This window comes from Rattus rattus, chromosome 1, assembly GCF_011064425.1.
Source record: "Rattus rattus isolate New Zealand chromosome 1, Rrattus_CSIRO_v1, whole genome shotgun sequence".
NCBI classification, from domain to species: Eukaryota; Metazoa; Chordata; class Mammalia; order Rodentia; family Muridae; genus Rattus; species Rattus rattus.
The window spans coordinates 185,615,385-185,640,778 of record NC_046154.1 but is presented as its reverse complement, the minus strand read 5'-3'; the positions used below and the strand labels follow the sequence as shown (position 1 = coordinate 185,640,778).

The 25,394-nt window shown below is 39.3% G+C and overlaps 1 protein-coding gene across 2 annotated transcripts in view; it reads right to left on the bottom strand.

Annotated features, from left to right (window-relative positions):
* Window positions 1-25,394, bottom strand: part of Lin7a (lin-7 homolog A, crumbs cell polarity complex component) — a 157,307-nt gene that overhangs the window by 39,627 nt on the left and 92,286 nt on the right. The window contains exons 2-3 of one of the 2 annotated variants that reach the window (XM_032912135.1): window positions 1,963-2,034; window positions 1,811-1,887 (exon numbers count right to left, since the gene is read on the bottom strand). Coding sequence is in view for 1 of the 2 variants with exons in the window: in XM_032912126.1 (XP_032768017.1) it covers window positions 1,963-2,034 (72 nt within the window). In the remaining variant the exon portion in view is untranslated. The remainder of the gene's footprint in view (window positions 1-1,810; window positions 1,888-1,962; window positions 2,035-25,394) is intronic. The other variant, XM_032912126.1, reaches the window with a different exon arrangement.

Below are 25,394 nucleotides of genomic sequence, written 5' to 3'. Positions count from 1 at the left end.
TCATGAAAACATCTTGCTATTACTGAACCGCTGGTCCAGTAAATATAAAGATTTTTATGTTTTAAATCCAGGATGCCTAAATGAAAATAAAATAAAAAGGAAGTGCTAGATTAAAAGATAGGATTGCTGTCTCATACCTGTAGTCTATGTTACTATGCATGATGTCTTATTAGGTCATTGATTATATCTCTCTTAATGCTACACTGACATGCCACCTAGTACAATGATATGAGAAAAATGACTGGCTTGGGGAATTATACCTAGACATACAAAATTTTATTTAATATGGTAGTAGCTTTATTTTAAGATTAACGTAGTAGTTTCTTTGAATTCAAGAAGTCAACTTACCATCAGTTCCCACCCAACAGGAATACAATAGTAGTTTCAATCAAGCAAAGACTCTCTGCCTGCTTCTTGTATTCCACTCCCATTAGCTTGCCTCAACCACAGTTGATTAGATGTCTAGTATAAAGCGATTTACTCTCAACACTGTGAAAATATTGATTTCCAACTACTGTACGTTCTTTATCCACACACCGCATTATCACATCAGTTTAGCATTATGCTACTGCCTGCGTTTAATGAGAGAGAGGGAATGGCATGGAAATAATGGCTTGGTTTTAGCTACATGCATTTGCTCATGCAAGCCCTGTTGTCATGCAGGGGTTTTAATGGCTGACATGGATGCAATGCAGACAGCCCAGAAACAACCAGAAAAAAAAATATTGTGCTATTGCAACATTATGCTGCTATCCTGCTGTTCTACATGAATAAGAAATGAGAATGGTAAAAACACTACATAATTCACTTTCCCCTTAATTAAACCATGTAGGGATAATTTTTCTCTGTGTGTTCCACTTCAGAACAAGCAAAGCATGAGGTAATGGTAATCATACTCTTTATTTGCTGGGGTTAGAAAGAAACTAAGAAAAAGAGGAAGAGGAAGAGGAGGAGAAGGAGAGGAAGGGGAAGGGGAAGGGGAAGGAGGAGGAAGGAAAAGAAGAGGAGGAAGAAGAGGAGAAGGAAGAGGAAGATGAAGAAGGGAAAGGAGGAGGAGGAAGAGAAAGAAAAGAAGAAGAGGAGGAAGAGGAAGAAGAAGAGGAAGAGGAACGGGAAGAACCTTACACGTCAACAGTGTTTAGTTACAGAGTGAAAACTGAAAATATCAGGAGAAATCAAACAAGAGGTGATAAAGGAGTTGAATGAAAATTTCTGGTTATTCTCAGGGGTTCTCACTTCTTGGCATGATTACAAAGTTACATGCCCTTTACGAGCAAAGTTGTGTTCTGTTTAAACATTTCTGTATTTGTAAAAACAAGAGCTGCACGTGTGACTTCGGATAACCACTACTGTTTCCTAGTGATCCATCTTCTAGAAAATGTCAAAATCCTTTTTCTGTATCCTCTCCAATGGGACCTCTGTAGTCTCCGGGTTTGATCCTTTACAGAACAAAAGTGGGGACTGCCACAAAGGTGCCAGGCCTTCCGTTAGGTCATTGCCACTCTTAGCAAGTGGCCCATTGCCCAGCTGAGGACAAAGAAGGGTGTTGGCTCAGGGGAGTCAGGTGAAGCCTTTCCATGTCTGACTTACATCAGGGCTTTTGGCCTGAGCAAATGAGTTTTCATGCTCTACATAGGCTATGGGATCTTTTGCATCCGCAGGATGTACCAGAAACCATGTAGAACTCAATACAGTGGAGCAGCAGATTTGCTTGTGCCAAATGGACATTTTGTGATTTTAATGAAATCATTCTCCTTCCTTAAGCTACAGAAGCAGCAGAAAAGGTCAGTTTTTCCATTAGGATTTTTACCTGGTGAGTAGTACTGGTTCTAGACTCTGGGCTGCCACTGAGGTCTAAATTCTCTTACAGTGTACACACGAGAATACCTGAAACACACACGCGCACAATCAATTACTACATCACTGGGGTCAAGTGTTCATTTAAAGTTACTCAAACCTTACCTTTGCTGTGGCCCTCGCACGGAATTCAGGGCAGCCATTAACAGTAATCGTTTCATGCATGTATTGATACACCTAAAATAGTCATGTGAAAAAAAAAAGAGCATGTAAGAATATCATAAGAACATCAATTCTTTCATTACAGATAGGAGGACAGATTTTCATTTTAGAATGGATACTTTCTGTCACAACAGGTTGAATCAGTCATCTTGGTGGTTTGGACCAAATATACCTCCTACTTTGTGTGTGTATATATGGGGGCGGGGAGGCAATTGCGGTTATTTAGAATTTTTTAATCTGTACATATTGATTAACTACAATAGCCCTTTTATTTCTGATTCTACAGGAGTCTATCAATAATTTTAATATTTTTGTATATATATGTGTATGTATGTAGTTCTATCTATAAAATTATGCTCTTAAGTTGCATGAACAGTATGGCTTGAATGTGGCAAAACTTTACATGTAATTTTTGAAATCGATATTCCACCAAGCTAAGATAACAGTATTTTTAATTTGGCTTGAATTTCAAGGAGGGGTGCTCCTATTAATGATACACATTTATAATTTTGAATTTTCAGAGCCAAACATTTTCATAAGTAAACAAGATACTCAAATAAATAGCCTTTTATGCATGTAGGTAAAAATGGTATTCTAGAGAAACGAGTAACGTGAGAGTTTATAAATTTATGTAGCAGTTTCCATGATGCACTGATAAAGTTAGGATGAAACAGAAAGGAGGCTGTGAACTTGGAGGACCTTTAAGTAGCATTTTCTGTCTAATGGACTTAAGCTGGTTCCTTGCGGAACCATGAGGCTGATTCATAATACTTTCCATCTTTCTGTCAGTCTGAAAAATGGGTAAGAAATGTTTACTAAATAGGTTTTCTTTCTTTCTTCCCCTCCTCCCTGCCTTCCTTCTTTCTTTCTTTTTTGAAATAAAAGTTTCAAGGGTCTGGTCTCTTAACGGCACTCATTAAACAGCAAATAATACAACTCATTAGTGTTTTAGACACACGATAGAAGACATTGTTAAAACACAGTCAGCAAAACTGTTTCCTCCTAAACGTCTGAGAAGATCTTGAAATCTTTATATTGATGATTAAAAACAAAACCAAAAAATGCTTCATCTTACAAAAACTGAAATGTGGGGAGTGAGTTTTAGTGGTTTACTTTGAGGAAGATACTTGACCAAAAGAGAAAAAGAAGTTCAAAATGTTAGACTCTATGTTTATTTTGAAATTAATGAAGTTATAAAAAATCTATCAATATTACATAGAGATTAAGAAGTCCATTTGTTTTATTTTGGAGAGAGGGATGAATTATTATTTTCTGACAGAATCAAGTAGAAAAACTGCCACTAAATGTCTAAAAAAGAGTATTTCTTTCTTTTAATTACTCTTATTTTAATTACATGAGCCAAAGCTTCTTTAAAAAGACACAAAAATTCATTAATTCACCATTCATCAACCGTTTTACTAAGATTTGGGACCAGTGTCTCCCAACATGTTTAGCTGGCTCACCTTTTCTCAAGTACATTGGGTTGGGCCTCTAGCTCTCCTGACTCAGATTACCCAGCTGATGTTCTCAGAGGTAAACTGTTGCAATGGTCTAGCTCAGAGAGGAAGATATGTAAGTTAGAACCTATCTTGTAGCTTTGAGCCTTGACTAAATCATTCCGATGTTCAGTTTCCAAGGGAAATCTATATATAGTAGGACAATTCAGAAGTGTGTTACTCCATATTCTGCAGGTTCCTAAAATGGCTGCCAAGCCACAGTCCCTGGAAGTACATTGTTTTGCTTCCTTGATAGCTCTTGCACAAATATATTCTACTTATTTATTTTCATAGCTGACTAAGAGGAGGAATCCCTCCTCCCCTGCCTTGCTTCTCTTGTTAATAAGCTCTCTCATCAGACACGTTTTCCACTCCTAACTCATTATCTCTTGCTCAATGTTCCTCGCTCATGCACATAGTCTCACAGTTATAAAACACCTTCACCTCAGCTGTCTGGCCAAGTACCGACCTGACCGTGTGTCTAGTGTGATTTTGGCTATCCTCTGCCCTCAAGTGACAAAACAGTCCAGAAATCACTCACTGTGAAGAACCAAGTCTCTTCTTCATTTTTAACCTCTCCTGTGTTCCTGGCTCTTGCAAGGTCCATAATGAACCCTTCCACTGGTCCAGGTCTTTGAGGTCTTTGAACATCCCTATAATGCTGACAGAAATATTTCTCTACCTGGTGGGCATTTGTTTACCAAAGTTTATGAGGATATTCAAAGGTCTAATTCAAGATTTTTCTCCCTGAATAAATGTTTCCCACATCTCTCCTAGAGTGCCTGGCTTTCTGAACTTGCTGGGGGTCATGTTGATTAGTGATTTCTTTGTTTGCATTCGCAGATGTTTATAGAGACCATCACTTAGCAAATAATTAAAAGATTGTCATCAACTGATTAGGGCAAAAGGTCGTTTTTTTGTTAGGGAGAAAATGTAAATACTTAATAACTATTGCAGACTAAAAATAATTATCCTCAATATTCAGATTTGAATTTTCAATTAAAAACCAGGATTCCAAAAGGGCAGAACTGTCTAGATGATTGCACAGGCTCTGGAGACGGCCTGAAAACAACCCCAGGCTGGCTGTTCAGTTTTCCAATTGTATGATGTTGGTCAGTTAAGTGCTTGATTTCCCTGGGGCTCAATGTTCTCAATTGGAAAATGTGCCTTAAAGCGGTGAGTCTTTTATGACGACTGGATAAGAACATAACAGTTTGCCATATGTAGTTAGATAACTGAAAGTTTGCTAATAGCACTACTGTCATGACATTGCTCATCTTATTTGACCCTGGGGTCTTTGGGGAAAAATCTCCCAGGATAAACAATATATGAACAGCTAGGGCTCTCAACTGGGGACCAATTTGTTCTCTGGAGATACTTGGCAATGTCTGCTGCCTTTCAGCAAGTGGTAGCTGCACCAATTCTGTATCCGCAATCCTCCCCGACCCCCAAATCCATGACTCCGAGCAAAAGTGAGGGAGATAGCATGATAAACTTTTTATAATGCTAGCATACTGAGCGAAACCAATCCAATATTGTTGTCTGTCTTTTTATTTCTACAAAGCACAGTAGATTTGGAATGCTTGGTCTTCAAAAGGGAAATGAGGAACAGAGTTTAGTGATCCAGTCAGGTCAAATCTTTGAGATATTCAGTCTGCATGGGGTGGATAACCTAATAAACCTCCTGTGCCTCTCATTTCCTAAGGGAAAGTGATTCATCCTTGCGTGCCTTTCTTGTCAAGGACAACTAAAAATACCCTTCCCTATTTTGAAGAAAATCATCAGGGAAAAACACTCATTTTGCTGGACACCAGAAAGGGTTCCTAAAGGCAAAAGAGAAGATGGTTGTGTGTGCTTTGACGAAGGAAAGTGGGGTTTCTTATCCTCTGAATCCCCTGTCGCAGATGTGAGATAACTTTGAGCTGTGACATTTGTAGGCAAATTCCATTGAGCAGCATGCACTTCTAGGCATATTAGATCATTGTTAGAAGGTCTAGTGCCTTTTTGCCTTCTATTTCAATATTAGCGATTTCCTAACTTTGAAATACTCCAAGAGATCCCGTGACATTTTGAGCATTTAGATCTTTTGCTAAGTTGCTAAAAATTTAGAGAGGTAAGTCGACTAGATAAAAACAAAACAATGGTGGTATGTTGGTTCAAATAGTTCATTGAAATGTGTTTATCTAATACTCTTTTCTGAGTTATTCTGTGTGCCAGCTGTGCTAAATCATTTTTTATTGGATATTTTACTTATTTATGTTTCAAATGCAATCCCCTTTCCCAGTTTCTTTTCAGGAAAACCCCTATCCCATCTTCCCTATAAGGGTGTTCTCCCACCTACCCACCCACTCCTGCCTCTCCACCCTGGCATTCCCCGACACTGGGGCATTGAGTCTTCCCATAGCCAAGGGCCTCTCCTCCCACTGATGTCCAACAAGGCCATCCTTACTACATATGTGGCTGGAGTCATAGGTCACTCCATGTGTACCCTTTGGTTAGTGGTTAATCCCTGGGAGCTCTGGGGGTTCTTGTTGGTTGATATTGTTGTGCTAAATCACTAAAGGAAACAATCCCTTTCCAAAACTGAAAGAACATGATTTCATCACAGAATTGCTATTTAATCTTTTCTTTTTATTTATTTATTCACTTTACATCCAGATCGCTGCCCCTTTCCATAGTCCCTCCCTCTGTCCCCCTCCCCTTCTCCTCTGAGAGGGTGAGCCCCAGCCCTGATATCCTCTCACCCAGGCATACCAAGTTTCTGTGGGACTAGGTGCTTCCTCACTCGGAGGCCAAACAAGGCTTCCCAGCTAGAAGAATGTATTCCACAGATATGCAACGGCTTCGGGGATAGGTCCCACTCCAGTTATTTGGGATCTACATCTGCTAACTCTGTGTGTGTGTGTGTGTGTGTGTGTGTGTGTGTGTGTGTGTGTGTGTGTGTGTGTGTGTGTGTTGGGGGCAGGCCTACATCCAGTTCGTGTATGCTCTTTGGCTGGTAGTTCAGTCTCTGAGAGCCCCAAGGGTTCAGGTTAGTTGACTGTGTTGATCTTCCTGTAGTGTTCCTTTCCCCTTTGGGGCTGCAATCCTTCCCCCTATTCTTCAACAAGAGTCCCCAAACTCCATTCACTATTTGGCTGTGGTATCTGCATCCCTCTTAGTCAGTTGCTGGGTAGAGCCTCTCAGAAGACAGCCATGATAGACTCCTGTCTAGAAACATAACAGAGTATCATTAATAGTATCGGGGATTGGCTCGCTATGAGCATAGTGGAGCACATGTCCTGGTGGTGTGGTTGAGCATCCTTTGGATCTTTGCTCAGGAGCAGTAGAGCTGGGTCTTCAGGTAGAACTATTTCTAATTTTTTGAGGAACCGCCAGATTGATTTCCTGAGTGGTTGTACAAGTTGGAAATGCCACCAGCAATGAAGAAGTGTTCCCTCTGCTCCACATCCTCATGAGCATGTGCTGTTGCTTGAGTTTTTGATCTTACCCACTCTGCTCAGTGTGAGGTGGAATCTCAGGAATCTCTTGTTTTGACTTGCTTTTCCCTGATGACTAAGGATGTTGACCATTTAAGTGCTTCTCAGCCATGTGAAATAACTCTGTTGAGAAGTCTCTGTTTAGCTTTGTAACCCAGTTTTAATTGGGTTATTTGGTTCGTTAGAGTCTAACTTCTTGAGTTCTTTATATATTTTGGATATTAACCCTCTGTCAGATGTCTAGTTAATGAAGAACTTTTCCAAATCTGTAGGCTGCTGTTTTGTCCTACTGACAGTGTCCTCTGCGTTACAGAAACGTTTCAGTTTCATGAGGTCCCACAAATCAATTGTTCTAAAATTGGTCTTAAAACCTGTTCTGTGCAGGAAATTTTCTCCTCCACTAATGTGTTCAAGGTTAATTCCTACTTTCTCTTTTACCAGATTCATTGTATCCGGTTTTATGTTGAGGTCCTTAATCCAATTCAACTTAAGTTTTGTGCAGGGTGATAAATATGGATCTATTTGCATTCTTCAACATGCTGACACCCAGTTAGACCATTTCTTGAAGATGCTTTCTTTTTTTCAACTGTATGGTTTTGGCTTTGTCAAAAATCAAGCGTCGATAGATTTGTGGGTTTATTTCTCAGTCTGCGATCCTATTCCATTGATCAACCTGTCTCTGTAGCAATGCACGGTAATTTTTTTTCCTTTTATCACTATTGCTGTGCAGTCCAACTTGAGGTCATGGATGTTGATGTCTCCTGAAATCCTTTTATTGTTCAGGATATTTTAGGCTATCCTCTTCTTTTGTTTGTTTTTTTGTTTTTATTTTTGTTTTTGTTTTCCATACGAAATTGAGAATTGTTCTTTCAAGGTCTGTAAAAATTGTGTTAGAATTTTGATGCAAATTGTGTTGAATCTTCAGATTGCTTTTGGTAAGATGGCCATTTTCACTATGTTAATCCTCGTAATCTATGAGCATCGGGAATCTTTCCACCCTTTGATATCTTCTACAATTTCTTTCTTCTGGGACTTGAAGTTCTTGTCAGACATGTCTTTCACTTGCTTGGTTAGAGTTATACCAAGATATTTTATATTATTTGTAGCAATTGTGAAGTGTGTTGTTTTCATTTTAGTATTTTGGCATTTTTATAAAGGAAGGTTACTGATTTCTTTCTGTTGATTTTGTATTCAGCCACTTGGCTCAAATTGTTTATCAGTTGTAGGAGTTCTCTGGTAGAATTTTGGGGGTTGTTTATCTATACTATCCTATCATCTGTGAATAGTGATCCCTTACCTTCTTCCTTTCCAATTTGCATCAGCTTGGTCCTCCTTTTGTTGTCTTATTGCTGTAGCTACAACTTCAAGTACTATATTGAATAGAGAGGGAGAGACTAGGCAGCCTTGTCTTGTCCTTGACTTTAGTGGGATTGCTTCAATTCTCTCTCCCTTTAATTCAATGCTGGCTATTGGTTTGATGTATATTGCTTTTACTATGTTTAGGTATGTGCCTTGGATTTTGATCTCTCCAAGACTTTTAGCATGAAGAGGTGTGGGATTTTGTCAAAGGCTTTTTCAGCATCTAATGAGATGATCATTCTTTGAGTTTGTTTATATAGTGAATTACATTAATGGATTCCATACATTGAACCATCCCTGAATCGCTGGGATTAAGTCTTCTTGGTTGTGGTAAATAATGTTTTTATGTGTTCTTGGATTTGGTTTGTGAGAGTTTTATTCAGTAATTTTGTGTGGATGTTCATAAGTAAAATTTCTATGAAGCTCTCTTTCTTTGTTGAATCTTTGTGTGATTTAAGCATGAGGGTAACTGAGGATTTATAGTCTGAACTAGGTAGTGTTCCTTATGTTTCTATTTTGTCTGATAGTTTGAGGAGTATTGGTATTAGTTTTTGTTTGAAAGTTTGAGACAACTAAACTAAAACTGGCCCTGGGCTTTTTTTGTATTGAGAGGCTTTTAATGACTGCTACTATTTCATTAGGAGTTATAGGACAGTTTAGATAGTTTACATGATCTGATTTAACTTTGGTAAGTGGTATCTGTGTAGAAAATCATCCATTTTGTTTAGGTTTTCCAGTTTTGTGGAGTATAGGCATTTGAGCTATAGTTCCTCAGTTACTGTTGTTATGTCTCCCTTTTGTTATTTGTATATTGTCACTTTGCCTTTTAGTTAGTTTGGCTAAGGGTTTGTCTATCTTGTTGATTTTCTTGAAGAGCCCGCTCTTGGTGGTGTTGTTGGTTTTTTTTGTTTGTTTGTTTTTTGTATTATTTAGTTTGTAACTGATTGATTCAGCCCTGATTTTGATTATTTCCTACCACATACTATCATCTTGGGAGTGTTTGCTTCTTTTCGTTGTAGAGCTTTCAAGTGTTCTGTAAAGTTGGTAGTGTAAGATCTCTTCAAGTTCTTTATGAAGGCACTCAGTGCTACGAGTTTTCCCCTTAACACTGTTTTCATTTTGTACCATACGTTTGGGTATGCTGTATACTAATTTTCATTGACTTCTCTAAAGTCTTTAATTTCTTGATTTCCTCACTAACCAAGTGAACATTGCATAGATAGCTATTCAGTTTCCAGGAGCATGTGAACTTTCTCTTGTTTCTGTTGTTAAAGTCCAGCCTTTATCAGTGATAAGCTGATAAAAATGCAAGGGGTTATTTCAATCTTCTTATCTCTGGCTTGCTTGATGACCTACTATATGGTTGACTTTGGACAAGGTTCCATAAGGTGGTGAGAAGAAGGTATATTGTTTTGTTTATGGATGAAAGGTTCTGTTAAATCTATTTGGTTTACAACATCTGTTTCATTGTTTCTGTTTTGATGTCCTGTCCATTGGTAAGAGTGGGGTCTTGAAGTTCCCCACTATTATTCTGTACAGTGCATGATTTGAGGTTTAGTAAAGTTTCTTTTATGAATGTGAGTGCCCTTTCACTTGGGGCATAAATGTTCTGTATTGAGATGCCATGTTGGTAGATTTTTCCTTTGATGAGTATGTAATGTCCTTCCAAATCTTTTTTGATAACTTTTGTTTGAAAATCTATTTTATTAGATTTTAGAATGGCAACATGTTTCTTGAATTTGTTTGTTTGGAAAAACTTTCCAGCCCTTTACTCTTAGGTAGCATTTACCTTTGTTTCTGAGGTGTGCTTCATGTATGTAGGAGAGATGGATCCTGTTTATGTATCCAGTCAGTTAGCCTGTGTCATTTTATTGGTAAATGAGTCCATTGATGTTGAAAGATATTAATGATCAATGGTTGTTAGTTCCTGTTGTTTTGTTGCTGGAGGTAGTAGTAGTAGTGTGTGTGTGTGTGTGTGTATGTGTCTGTGTCTGTGTGTGTATGTGTGTGTGTGTTTCTTTTTTTTTGATATTGCTGTGAGATGATTAATTTCTTGTGTTTTCTTGGGTACAGTTAAACTGTTTGTGTTGGAATCTTCCTTACAGTGTCCTCTGTAAGACAGGATTTGTGGAAAGATATTGTTTAAACTTGGTTTTGTCATAGGATAACTTGGGTTTCTCCATCAATGGTGAATGAGAGTTTGGTTGGGTATAGTAGTCTGGGCTGGCATCTGTGGTCTCTTAGGGTTTGTAAGACATTTGAGTGGGATCTTCTGGATTTTACAATCTCTGTTTAGAAGGTGGATGTAATCGTGATAGGTCTGTTTTTACACATTACTTGTCCTTTTCCCCTTCCAGCTTCTAATATTAGTGTTTTGATTATTATGTGGCAGGAGGATTTTCTTTTTCTGGTCTTTTTCTAGTTACTATTATTCTTAGGTTTGGTCTTTTCATAGTGTTCCAAATTCCTGGATGTTTTGAGTTAGGTACTTTTTACATTTGGCATTTTTTTTTTTACTGAAATAACAATTTCTTCAATGCATGGTATCTTCTATGCCTAAGAAGATTCTCTTTCCATCCTTTGTATACACTTGGGGATGCTTTGTCTGTAGTTCTTGTTCTCTTTCCTAGGTTTTCCATTTGTACGGATGCTTCTATTTGCATTTTCTTTATTGCTTCTATTTCCATTTTTAGGTCTTGAACCTTTTTGTTAATTTTCTTCACCTGTTTGATTGTATTTTCCTGTAGTTCTTTAAGGGATTTATTTGTTTCTTCTTCAAGTGCTTCTACCTGTTGGTTGCATTTTCCTGTATTTCTTTAAGGGAATTATTTATACCCTCTTTAAAGGCCTCTATCACTTCATGAGATGAGATTTAATGTCGCTGTCCTGCTCCTTAGGTGTGTTAGGATATCTAGGGCTTGCTGTAGTAGCAGAGCTGGGTTCTGATGATGCTACATTGCATTGGCTTCTGGTGATTATATTCATGCATTTGCCTTCTGCCATCTGGTTGTCTCTGGTCTTGGGTTGTCTCTGGCCTGGGTGTCTTGGGTTGGAACAGCTATTCAGGGAGCAGGTGGGGCTGCGTGTCCCAGATTAGACCAGGCCTCAGGGGAGGTAGGCAGAACTGTGGGGTGGGGATTGATATGCTGATCCAAGACTGCAGGTGAAGTGATGGATCAGAAGGAAGATTGAGCTCTGATAGGGTGGGACAGAGCCCATGGCTACTTGGTTTGCTGGGGTCCCAGCAGGTGGGAGATTGGGGTAGTGGGGTGTCACTTTTGTGTCCTGAGATAGAAGGGATAGTACAGTCCTCAGAGGCTGGTGGAACTGTCAGTTATTTTAAGATTTTGATAAATAATTTTCTTTTTCTTTAAACTGAAACATGAGTTGACTTTTCTGTATAGAATTTTACCAATAGGAGACTAGCTAGTACACATGAAATGGAATCTTCACTTTGGCTTCAGTTTATCAACTCAGGTTTCAATAGCATTGTCATTTAGAGCAAAACTAAACAGCTAAAGCTCGAGAGAAGACTTTTTTGCTTTGAGCTTTCATTGGTACAGAAGCTAAGCACCACCGTAGAAGCTTTCAATGTACACTTTTCAATCTTGAAAATCCTCAACAGCATATAGAGGTAGGGAAGAAACATCAAGCTTTGGGTCTAAATTTGTCATCCCAAATCTCTTTCCTAGGAGACTTTAGCAGTTTGCTACTTGTGAACCTCTTTTCCACTATGTGTCAAGCAGGCGGGCAAAGAAAAATAAAGCACATGATTTTGTTGGCATAACCCATTATTCTTATTATGCTCTAGTTATAGTAGTTAAAACAGCTTTTGTTTCTATTATTACCATTCCCTGCATAACTAAGAACTTTAGAATTGATGTCTTTAACATGTAGATGTTTAGATGGCTGCAAGTGTATTTTTACTCTTTGCCTTCAATGCCAGACTTTGATTTTTTTCTCTCTCTTCTATTATAATACAACAGTTTCATTGTCTTTTTAATTTTCATGTTATTTAGATATTTCTATGCTATCCTGATATAATTAATCAGCATTTCATCTCCCCATCGCAGTTTTATCTGGGAACTTGACTCAGTTGTGTTCACAGACAACTTAATTAGAATTAAGTGAGACGTGTCTAGGAGAGCCCTTTTCCTTCCTCGTGTTCTTTACCAGTGTCTGTATATCCAGCTGTGGTTGCAGCCTTCAACTTCCAGAGAAAGGGCATAGACATGTATACATATCAGATATGATCAATGAGGGCCCCAAGTCTGTGGGATATACAGCTGTTCATTACTCTGCTCGTTGCAATAATGAAAAATGGTACTTTAAGGGGACCGGAGAAATAGCTTAGTGGTGGAGGGCATGGGCTACCCAGCATCTACATGTCAGCTCACAGCTACATAAGATCCTAGTTCCAGGGGAGCTGACATCCTCTCCTGTCCTCCATAGCACCAGGCACGTAGTTGGTGCATAGATACACATGTAGGCAAAACACCCATATATAAAATCAAAATTAAAACATAGTATTTATAGTATTTTTAAGTCAAGCCAGCAAAGTGAGATTTTTTTTCTGATACTTTTAGCCAAAAGAGTTCCCAGTTGTTATATTCTCCAAGTAAATTTTTTTTAATAGAATCATCCTATCTTTAGTTGCTTTTCTTATATTTCTTCCAATACTGGAAGTTATGATTTTTTAATTAAAATTAGAATTTGCTAATATAAGGGACAAGAAATGGAGGACAAACTAAAACATAGTGTTAAAGAAGGAGAGAGGAACTCATTAAAAATTCCGTGAAAGGAAATAAAAAGACAAATCGACTGGGAGAAATTGCTTGCAAGAAACTCACTTATCAGACAAAAACCTTCCTATCCAGAATGTGTACAGATCTCCTGAGGTGGTTAACACAGAAAAGAAATATTAAAAATCACTAAAATACTTGGGCAGGTATGTCCATACATATGCATGTGCGGGAAATATGAAACAACATCATGAAGGAAATCAAATTATGATAATAATTAGATTAACCTGCAAACTTACTAGAATGTGAAATTAAAAAAAAACACAAACAATATAAAATGTAGGCAAGAACATAGAACATTGGAAACTTGAGCGTTGCCAGTGGGAATGGTGCAGCCACTTGAGGAAACAAGATAACAGCTTTCAACAAAGCTAAACCCACATGTACTCGAGAAATCCATTTATCTACTCCTACCTATTTGCTCAAGACAAATAAAAGTTGTGTTCATGTAGAAATGAGATGTGGGTGCCAAATAGCATCTTTGTTTGTAATTGACTTAGACTGGAAACCATCGGCATAGCTTTCAGCCACTTTGTGAAGCCTGAAAATGATGGTAGACTCGGGGAAGTCCTGAGCAGGCGTGGGAAGCAATGTGCACTCGGGATAATAGGAACGAATGGGGAGAAGTGAAGGGGGCGTGAGCAGTGACGTGTTCCAAAGTCCAGCATACACCGCAGTGAGCATTAGCACTTGGTCGATGCGCTGCTTTTTAATTAGGATTGTCAGGCATTGATAATGGTAATAAAATTCATTGTCTGCAGCGATAAAATTCCAGAGCATACTTTTAAGTATTTCTATAAGCTCATTAAAGTTGTTAGACACATGTCACCTCTTGAGACAGACACAGTATCAGTAGTATTGTAAACACTGTATCACTTACAATTAAAGACAAAATCAGATACACTGTATTTAAAGACTGAAGAAAAGCAGGACGCACTGAGACAGAAACCTTCAGATCCAACTTACACATTTTAGCTTTAGCACACTCTTTAATTGCTGCCCCACCTGCTATGGAAGGACTGTCTCTCACGTGAGTGTTCTGCAGTCAGGAAGTGTATTAGTCAATGATTTAACTGGTGTTGGCGATATTATCCCTAAGAGGTAACAGGCACAAGAATCAGAGAAAAGCTTCCCGCTTGGGGGGCTGGTGTAAGGAGTCCTTTTATTTTATATTCTACACCAGGTCAAGCCGATTCAGAGAGCAGCTTGACTCAGGTGTCTAGGTCCCAGTGACATTCTCTAATCTGCATTTTCCCAGAAAGAGGTGTATTAGAGAAGATCTGACAAAATGGTACCCTAGCTTTCATTTCCCGTGGCGCCCTCCCCTTGCCTTACTGGGCTGGCAGTGTCAGGAAGAAGACTGGAACACAGAGGAGGATGCAATCTCTCCTTGACTCTGGGCCACACTCGCCACTGAAAAACACTGAAACCTCAGGCAAGGTTCTCACTGAGCGCATGCGTATTTCTAAGCTCAGCTATGCGACTAAGGCACTCGGCTGCAAAGAGATCCATCCCACTTACAGTTCACTTTCCAGGACATTGACCAGAGCTGAATGGAAATAGTCCGTAATTTGTGACCCATTTAAGTTTTGAAGTGAATTTACGTGAAAATGATGTTACCAGACTGAAGGAAAATGTAGTATTACTTTGCGGGTGATCTCCAATGCCAGGGTTTAGATGTAGATTAGGAAAATGTGGGGCAAAATGATACTTTGAAATATATGACCATATGCCTCCTCAAGTTAACAAAGGAATGAAGGCTCTTTTCTGAATTATCGTTTACAGATAAAGCTTATTGAGAACACATTAAGAAACTTCTCTTGTGTTCTACCACCTAAATAATATGGAACACATATGAGGCTTCCTTGGGATGGTATTTGTAAAAGAAAAAAAAAAGAAAGAAAAGGATTAAATGTTCCATCTATCCAGACAGCAAATGGTTTCCCCCTGGCTTTTAGTATGAAAATTCAGGAGTATGCATGAGAGCTCCTGCAGGTATGTTACATAACACATCCCTTAAAATCTCTACCAATTTGGAAATTGCTGGGAGTTATTTATAGCACTTGTTTTAAGTGAATTAAAATGACTAGGCAATACACTTAATTTTCCCAAAGGAACACAAAATACTTTGTTCAGTTTTATGGCTTCACAACTAATTATTCTGTTATATAAAAGCAAAATAATTAGTTGTGCAACTATAAAACTGAAGAACGACTCTAATTTTAAGAAACTGTAACACTAACCTTTATTCCAGTGCTTCTTTTTTTTATAATTGGTTTATAATTCCAATGGATACTTAAAACATATGACTTTCATAAGGTAGCATGCATTAATTTGTATGGGTAAGTTAATAACATTGGGAAAGAGCACAAATAACAGGGAATTTCTTCAGGGTACATATGGCAGGTGGCCAAGCCACCAGGGAGAAATATCTTTCCTTGTAGTTCAAACAGAATATTCCCTTGAGGCAGATATTCCTGTCCTGTCCCTGTCACACAGCCAGACTCTCCTGTGACAGGAAATGCCTGAGCAAAATTTTAGGAACATGTCATTTCTAATTAGTGTAACGGTATGCAAAGCCAGCAGATCATCTCCACTTGCTTATACTGAGTGAGACTTGAAAATGCTTTAGCTTAATAGAACCTTGTTTGTTTTCATTGAAAAGACCTGAAGGTACTGAGATCTTGGCTCAACAGTTTTATGTTTTGCCAGGAAACGTTTGTAAGATTTGTAAAACCAGTTCTATTTTACATACAACTTTGTCATGAGAACCAATCAAGTATTTTGGAACCGTTAGGTGTGTAATGTCATTGTTTTGGGCGTCATAGCAGCTCACCAAATGAGGACAGAGGAATCCAACTCAGTTGCTATGAACCAACCCAATGATTCAGTTTATTAGATTAAAATTACAGCCAATAAGGCTGTAATAAAAATTCTGGATACCCAATTAAATTGGAATGTTGGATAAATGATAAAAATTCTAGTTTATGTTATGTCTTACACACACACACACACACACACACACACACACATCATAGCTAATACTCTATGACAAATACATTAAATTTGAAAAAAGGAGACTATAGTCTATCAGGCTGGTTATAATCATGCTTTTAAGGAGACAATGGTAGAGTTTGGTTATGTCTGACTCTAGAGAAGGGAAGATGAGGGGTGGGATTTAGCTCAGCGGTAGAGCGCTTGCCTAGCGAGCGTAAGGCCCTGGGTTCGGTCCCCAGCTTAAAAAAGAGAAGGGAAGATGAAAGGAGACCCAGTGGGGTGAGAATGGAGGATGTGGGAGAATGAGATTATCTTGGATAACTGCCATCTGATGTCTGATGTTTAAGAGATGTTTTAGCAGACAGTTAAATATGTAGGTGTGGTAGCCAGAGGAAAAAGTATTGGTTGTTGCCAGCCTTATATTTAATGTCTTACAACCCTCTGTGTCTATGTGATCCTATCAGAGAAATGTACTGCAAGAAATTGGGTCAAATGCAACATCTTTTTTTTTTTTAATTTCTAATCCTAGCCTTCGTCCTGTGTTGGTACTAACAAAACAAGCAAATTATTGTTTTTTAATTAGAATAGCTTTTATATACTCATTTCCACCTCAATTACATCCCAGGAGAAGGTACAAAGATACAAGTGACTTTGAAAGTAAAAGTGGTTTACTAACACTACCGAAACAGTAAAATATAAAACTATATGAGTAAGAAATTAAAATAGTCTGCAATTTCCCCTGAAATAACAACTGCCAACGGTTTTTTAATTTACTCCATATCTATTTCATTTAGCAATTACAAATATCACCTGTTATTTTCTTTTATAGACCCTTTGTTTTATCTTTTAGCATGATCATAGAAAATATGACATCTGGGTACATATTAATGCTCTTTCTCCTTAAGGCTACATGTCACTCTAATACAGATGTGACACCATCCATTAAATCAATCCTTTAATGAAGAACATTTTGTGTCCCCATCTTTATCACAACACAAATAAGCTTGGGTTTTACAAATCTCAAACTATGTATGAAAAGTCCTTTGGGTGGATTTCTATGTCAAAGTTATATGCATTCCCAACACTGATAAACATTGATATATTGCCTCTTCTGTAAAGTTTTGCAAACTGTAACCAGAATTATAAAAGAAAATCTAGTCTAGTCCATCTACAGATGGCCCTCAAAGCAGCCTACTCCTGACAGAATGATCCAGATGTCCATCAGTGGGTGAACCAATGTTATGTTTAACTCTAAAATGAATTACTGCTCAGCATAATAAAAGGACGAATCTGTTATTCATGCAACAGTATTTGTGGTCTTTATTCTGAGTGAAAGAAATTGGAGAAAGAACTAACAACATTATATAATTTATTTATACTTAATTTGTAAGAAAAATAAATCATTTATCAGAATTTAGTGCTAGATTCACTGACTGTCCTTACTTTATATGAGGAAAATTAGACAATGTCACAGTTCACCATTAAAATTTTATTACTTTTCAGATTGTAAGAGGTTTAGAATAATATCCAATGTAAAAATAAAGCTCTTGGCCACCGCGGAGAGCCCGTGGGCAGAACCCCGCGAGCGAACTCGAGCCTCGGGGCCACAGGAGCAGCAGGAGCCCTGCCTGAGACACCCGGATCCTGAAGGAACAGACCGGAGGAAAACACGGAGGCCATCTGGAACCCTGGTGCACGGAGGCTCCCGGAAGAGGCGCAGATCTTCCGGTCGCTGCCACGCGGAAAGCCTGTGGGCAGAACCCAGCGAGCGAACTCGAGCCTCGGGGCCACAGGTAAGACTAACTTATCTCTGCAAGTGACTTGCCTGGTGGAATCGGGACAACAGAGGCAGAATCCCTCTAGGACCAGGCACGTCCTGTGTTTACGGAAGTCCCACACCCGCGGATCCCGGCCCAGCAGCTCTCTGCTCCCAGAACCCGTGGGAGATATACTTTACCCGCCTGGTCAGGCGGGCACTCCTGAGGCTGCAGAGTGGAAGAGACCACCAACACTGCCCACCCCTGCCCACATCCCTGACCCAAGAGGAAACTGTACAAGGCCTCTGGGTTCCTGTGGGGGAGGGCCCAGGAGCAGCAGGAGCCCTGCCTGAGACACCGCCGGATCCTGAAGGAAACAGACCGGGTAAACAGTTCTCTGCACCCAAATCCCGTGGGAGGGAGAGCTAAACCTTCAGAGAGGCAGACACGCCTGCGAAACCAGAAGAGACTGCTCTCTACACACATTGCTGATTCCAGAGGAAAACACCGGAGGCCATCTGGAACCCTGGTGCACGGAGGCTCCCGGAAGAGGCGGCACAGATCTTCCCGGTCGCTGCCACCGCAGAGAGCCCGTGGGCAGAACCCCGCGAGCGAACTGGAGCCTCGGGGCCACAGGTAAGACTAACTTATCTGCTGCAAGTGACTTGCCTGGTGAACTCAAGGCACAGGTCCACAGGAACAGCTGAAGACCTGTAGAAAGGAAAAACTACACGCCCGAAAGCAGAACACTCTGTCCCCATAACTGACTGAAAGAGAGGAAAACAGGTCTACAGCACTCCTGACACACAGGCCTATAGGACAGTTTAGCCACTGTCAGAAATAGCAGAACAAAGTAACACTAGAGATAATTTGATGGCGAGAGTCAAGCGCAGGAACCCAAGCAGCAGAAACCAAGACTACATGGCACCATCGAGCCCAATTCTCCCATCAAAACAAAACATGGAATATCCAAACACACCAGAAAAAGCAAGATCTAGATTCAAAATCATATTTGATCATGATGCTGGAGAACTTCAAGAAAGACATGATGAACTCCCTTAGAGAACAAGTAGAAGCCTACAGAGAGGAATCGTAAAAATGCATGAAAGAATTCAGGAAAACATAAATAAACAAGTAGAAGCCCATACAGAGGAGACACAAAAATCCCTGAAAGAATTAAAGGAAAACACAATCAAACAGTGGAAGGAATTAAAAATGGAAATAGAAGCAATCAAGAAAGAACACATGGAAACAACCCTGGATATAGAAAACCAAAAGAAGAGACAAGGAGCTGTAGATACAAGCTTTACCAACAGAATACAAGAGATGAAGAGAGAATCTCAGGAGCAGAAGATTCCATAGAAATCATTGACTCAACTGTCAAAGATAATGTAAAGCGGAAAAGCTACTGGTCCAAAACATACAGGAAATCCAGGACTCAATGAGAAGATCAAACCTAAGGATAATAGGTATAGAAGAGAGTGAAGACTCCCAGCCCAAAGGACCAGTACATATCTTCAACAAAATCATAGAAGAAAACTTCCCTAACCTAAAAAAAGAGATACCCATAGGCATACAAGAAGCCTACAGAACTCCAAATAGATTCGACCAGAAAAGAAACACCTCCCGTCACATAATAGTCAAAACACCAAACGCACAAAATAAGGAAAGAATATTAAAAGCAGTAAGGGAAAAAGGTCAAGTAACATATAAAGGCAGACCTATCAGAATCACACCAGACTTTTCGCCGGAAACTATGAAGGCCAGAAGATCCTGGACTGATGTCATACAGACCCTAAGAGAACACAAATGCCAGCCCAGGCTACTGTATCCTGCAAAACTCTCAATTAACATAGATGGAGAAACCAAGATATTCCATGACAAAACCAAATTTACACAATATCTTTCTACAAATCCAGCACTACAAAGGATAATAAATGGTAAAGCCCAACATAAGGAGGCAAGCTATACCCAAGAAGAGGCAAGAAACTAATCGTTTTGGCAACAAAACAAAGAGAAGAAAAGCACACAAACATAACACATCCACGTATGAATATAACAGGAAGCAATAATCACTATTCCTTAATATCTCTCAACATCAATGGCCTCAACTCCCCAATAAAAAGACATAGATTAACAAACTGGATACGCAACGAGGACCCTGCATTCTGCTGCCTACAGGAAACACACCTCAGAGACAAAGACAGACACTACCTCAGAGTGAAAGGCTGGAAAACAACTTTCCAGGCAAATGGTCGGAAGAAGCAAGCTGGAGTAGCCATTCTAATATCAAATAAAGTCAATTTTCAACTAAAAGTCATCAAAAAAGATAAGGAAGGACACTTTATATTTATCAAAGGAAAAATCCACCAAGATGAACTCTCAATCCTAAATATCTATGCCCCAAATACAAGGGCACCTACATAATGTAAAAGAAACCTTACTAAAGCTCAAAACACACATTGCACCTCACACAATAATAGTAGGAGACTTCAACACCCTACCTCATCAATGGACAGATCATGGAAACAGAAATTAAACAGAGACATAGACAGACTAAGAGAAGTCATGAGCCAAATGGACTTAACGGATATTTATAGAACGTCCTACCCTAATGCAAAAGGATATACCTTCTTCTCAGCTCCTCATGGTACTTTCTCCAAAATTGACCATATAATTGGTCAAAAAACGGGCCTCAACAGGTACAGAAAGATAGAAATAATCCCATGCATATCGGACCACCACGGCCTAAAGCTGGTCTTCAATAACAATAAGGGAAGAATGCCCACATATACGTGGAAATTGAACAATGCTCTACCAATGATAACCTGGTCAAGGAAGAAATAAAGAAAGAAATTAAAAAACTTTTTAGAATTTAATGAAAATGAAGGTACAACATACCCAAACTTATGGGACACGATGAAAGCTAAAGCAAGAGGAAACTCATAGCGCTTGAGTGCCTGCAGAAAGAAACAGGAAAGAGCATATGTCAGCAGCTTGACAGCACACCTAAAAGCTCTAGAACAAAAAGAAGCAAATACACCCAGGAGGAGTAGAAGGCAGGAAATAATCAAACTCAGAGCCTAAATCAACCAAGTAGAAACAAAAAGGACCATAGAAAGAATCAACAGAACCAAAAGTTGGTTCTTTGAGAAAATCAACAAGATAGATAAACCCTTAGCCAGACTAACGAGAGGACACAGAGAGTGTGTCCAAATTAACAAAATCAGAAATGAAAAGGGAGACATAACTACAGATTCAGAGGAAATTCAAAATATCATCAGATCTTACTATAAAAGCCTATACTCAACAACACTTGAAAATCTGCAGGAAATGGACAATTTCCAGACAGATACCAGGTACCAAGTTAAATCAGGAACAGATAAACCAGTTAAACAACCCCATAACTCCTAAGGAAATAGAAGCAGTCATTAAAGGTCTCCCAACCAAAAGAGCCCAGGTCCAGACGGGTTTAGTGCAGAATTCTATCAGACCTTCATAGAAGACCTCATACCAATATTATCCAAACTATTCCACAAAATTGAAACAGATGGAGCACTACCAACTCCTTCTATGAAGCCACAATTATTTTATACCTAAACCACAATAAAGACCTAAACAAAGAAAAGGAACTTCAGACCAATTTCCCTTATGAACATCGACGTTAAAAAATACTCAACAAAATTCTGGCAAACCGAATCCAAGAGCACATCAAAACAATCATCCACCATGATCAAGTAGGCTTCATCCCAGGCATGCAGGGATGGTTTAATATACGGAAAACCATCAACGTGATCCATTATATAAACAAACTGAAAGAACAAAACCACATGATCATTTCATTAGATGCTGAGAAAGCATTTGACAAAATTCAACACCCCTTCATGATAAAAGTCCTGGAAAGAATAGGAATCCAAGGCCCATACCTAAACATAGTAAAAGCCATATACAGCAAACCAGTGGCTAACATTAAACTAAATGGAGAGAAACTTGAAGCAATCCCACTAAAATCAGGGACTAGACAAGGCTGCCCACTCTCTCCCTACTTATTCAATATAGTTCTTGAAGTTCTAGCCAGAGCAATCAGACAACAAAAGGAGGTCAAGGGGATACAGATCGGAAAAGAAGAAGTCAAAATATCACTATTTGCAGATGATATGATAGTATATTTAAGTGATCCCAAAAGTTCCACCAGAGAACTACTAAAGCTGATAAACAACTTCAGCAAAGTGGCTGGGTATAAAATTAACTCAAATAAATCAGTAGCCTTCCTCTACACAAAAGAGAAACAAGCCGAGAAAGAAATTAGGGAAACGACACCCTTCATAATAGACCCAAATAATATAAAGTACCTCGGTGTGACTTTAACCAAGCAAGTAAAAGATTTGTACAACAAGAACTTCAAGACTCTGAAGAAAGAAATTGAAGAAGACCTCAGAAGATGGAAAGATCTCCCATGCTCATGGATTGGCAGGATTAATATAGTAAAAAATGGCCATTCTGCCAAAAGCGCATCTACAGATTCAATGCAATCCCCATCAAAATACCAATCCAATTCTTCAAAGAGTTAGACAGAACAATTTGCAAATTCATCTGAATAACAAAAACCCAGGATAGCTAAAACTATGCTCAACAATAAAAGGACTTGGGGAATCGCTATCCCTGAACTCAAGCAGTATTACAGAGCAATTGTGATAAAAACTGCATGGTATTGGTACAGAGACAGACAGATAGACCAATGGAATAGAATTGAAGACCCAGAAATGAACCCCACACCTATGGTCACTTGATTTTTGACAAAGGAGCCAAATCCATCCAATGGAAAAAGATAGCATTTTTCAGCAAATGGTGCTGGTTCAACTGGAGGTCAACATGTAGAAGAATGCAGATCGATCCATGCTTATCACCCTGTACAAAGCTTAAGTCCAAGTGGATCAAGGACCTCCACATCAAACCAGACACACTCAAACTAATAGAAGAAAAACTAGGAAGCATCTGGAACACATGGGCACTGGAAAAATTTCCTGAACAAAACACCAATGGCTTATGCTCTAAGATCAAGAATCGACAAATGGGATCTCATAAAACTACAAAGCTTCTGTAAGGCAAAGGACACTGTGGTCAGGACAAAACGGCAACCAACAGACTGGGAAAAGATCTTTACCAATCCTACAACAGATAGAGGGCTTATATCCAAAATATACAAAGAACTCAAGAAGTTAGACCGCAGGGAGACAAACAACCCTATTAAAAAATGGGGTTCAGAGCTAAACAAAGAATTCACAGCTGAGGAATGCCGAATGGCTGAGAAACACCTAAAGAAATGTTCAACATCTTTAGTCATCAGGGAAATGCAAATCAAAACAACCCTGAGATTTCACCTCACACCAGTGAGAATGGCTAAGATCAAAAACTCAGGTGACAGCAAATGCTGGCGAGGATGTGGAGAAAGAGGAACACTCCTCCATTGTTGGTGGGGTTGCAGACTGGTACAACCATTCTGGAAATCAGTCTGGAGGTTTCTCAGAAAATTGACATTGAACTGCCTGAGGATCCAGCTATACCTCTCTTGGGCATATACCCAAAAGATGCCCCAACATATAAAAAAAGACACGTGTCCACTATGTTCATCGTAGCCTTATTTATAATAGCCAGAAGCTGGAAAGAACCCAGATGCCCTTCAACAGAGGAATGGATACAGAAAATGTGGTACATCTACACAATGGAATATTACTCAGCTATCAAAAACAACGACTTTATGAAATTCGTAGGCAAATGGTTGGAACTGGAAAATATCATTCTGAGTGAGCTAACCCAATCACAGAAAGACATACATGGTATGCACTCACTGATAAGTGGCTATTAGCCCAAATGCTTGAATTACCCTAGTGGCCTAGAACAAATGAAACTCAAGACGGATGATCAAAATGTGAAGGCTTTACTCCTTCTTTAAAAGGGGAACAAGAATACCCTTGGCAGGGAAGAGAGAGGCAAAGATTAAAACAGAGACTGAAGGAACACCCATTCAGAGCCTGCCCCACATGTGGCCCATACATATAGAGCCACCCAATTAGACAAGATGGATGAAGCAAAGAAGTGCAGACCGACAGGAGCCGGATGTAGATCGAACCTGAGAGACACAGCCAGAATACAGCAAATACAGAGGCGAATGCCAGCAGCAAACCACTGAACTGAGAACGGGACCCCCGTTGAAGGAATCAGAGAATGAACTGGAAGAGCTTGAAGGGGCTTGAGACTCCATATGTACAACAATGCCAAGCAACCAGAGCTTCCAGGGACTAAGCCACTACCTAAAGACTATACATGGACTGACCCTGGACTCTGACCTCATAGGTAGCAATGAATATCCTAGTAAGAGCACCAGTGGAAGGAGAAGCCCTGGGTCCCTAAGACTGAACCCCAGTGAACTAGACTGTCGGGGGAGGGCGGCAATGGGGAGGTGGGGAGGGGAACACCCATAAGGAAGGGGGAGGAAGGGATGTTTGCCAAATGTACATAAGAAATACTCAAGTTAATAAAAAAAAAAAAAAATAAAGCTCTTTCAGAAAACTTATCATTCAAAGCATGAATGCGAGCAATGTTCTTCAAATTGTAAAAACAAAATCTGTCCAATTCATACTCCAGGTTCATACTAATCTCTGGGCTCTTTCTTTAGCAAAATAATTGCTGGAACAACATCTTAAACAACACAATCACCATTCCGCAGTTGAATTGTCTGGTGGCTGTTTTGTCCTGATGGGATTTTGCTTTCCAGTCCTGAAAGAGTTTTTACAAATCCTCGGGGTACATTTAAGTTTGTGAATGGTCCATTCCCAGAAATGTTGGCATGGATTGATTCCTTCAGAAACCAGAACAGCTGAATAAGCTATAAATATCTTTGAATTTGGATGAACTAATTGGCTTATTCTTCACAAATAACATGCATATTTTATCCTTTAAAAGAGGTAGATTAGGATGTGCTGTTTGGAGGTCCAGAGACGCATCCTGAAATCTGGGAGTGATTGTTACGGAGTGGGTATTGTGGAGGAAGCTAACACCCTTCCTTAACTGGAATGGACACAAAGCTGATACCTATCCTGGGTCTTAATGTCCATCCGAGGTTGCAATCCAGACAAAAGATTGTAAACTCCTCTGCCATCTTCCTTGGTAGCTATTTGAGGATGACAGTACAGATAGAAAAGGCTGCTATAACTACTGATTTGCTCTTGAATTTCCTAGTCTTTATCAGCTAACCTTGTAAGAAACCGAGTCTTCTTGTGTTTGAAAACAAATTCCAGGACTCAAAGTCCAAGGATAATTTCTGTGTCTGATTCTCCACATTATTTCTGACTTCTAAGGTTTGCGTTCCTTGCACTGTGTTCTGTATGGTCCAGAGAATGATTTGCAATAGCTGTGGTCCACTTCACAGAAGAAAGGAAGATCTAATTGGACTCTTGCATAATCCCATTAGTTATACTGCTTCTT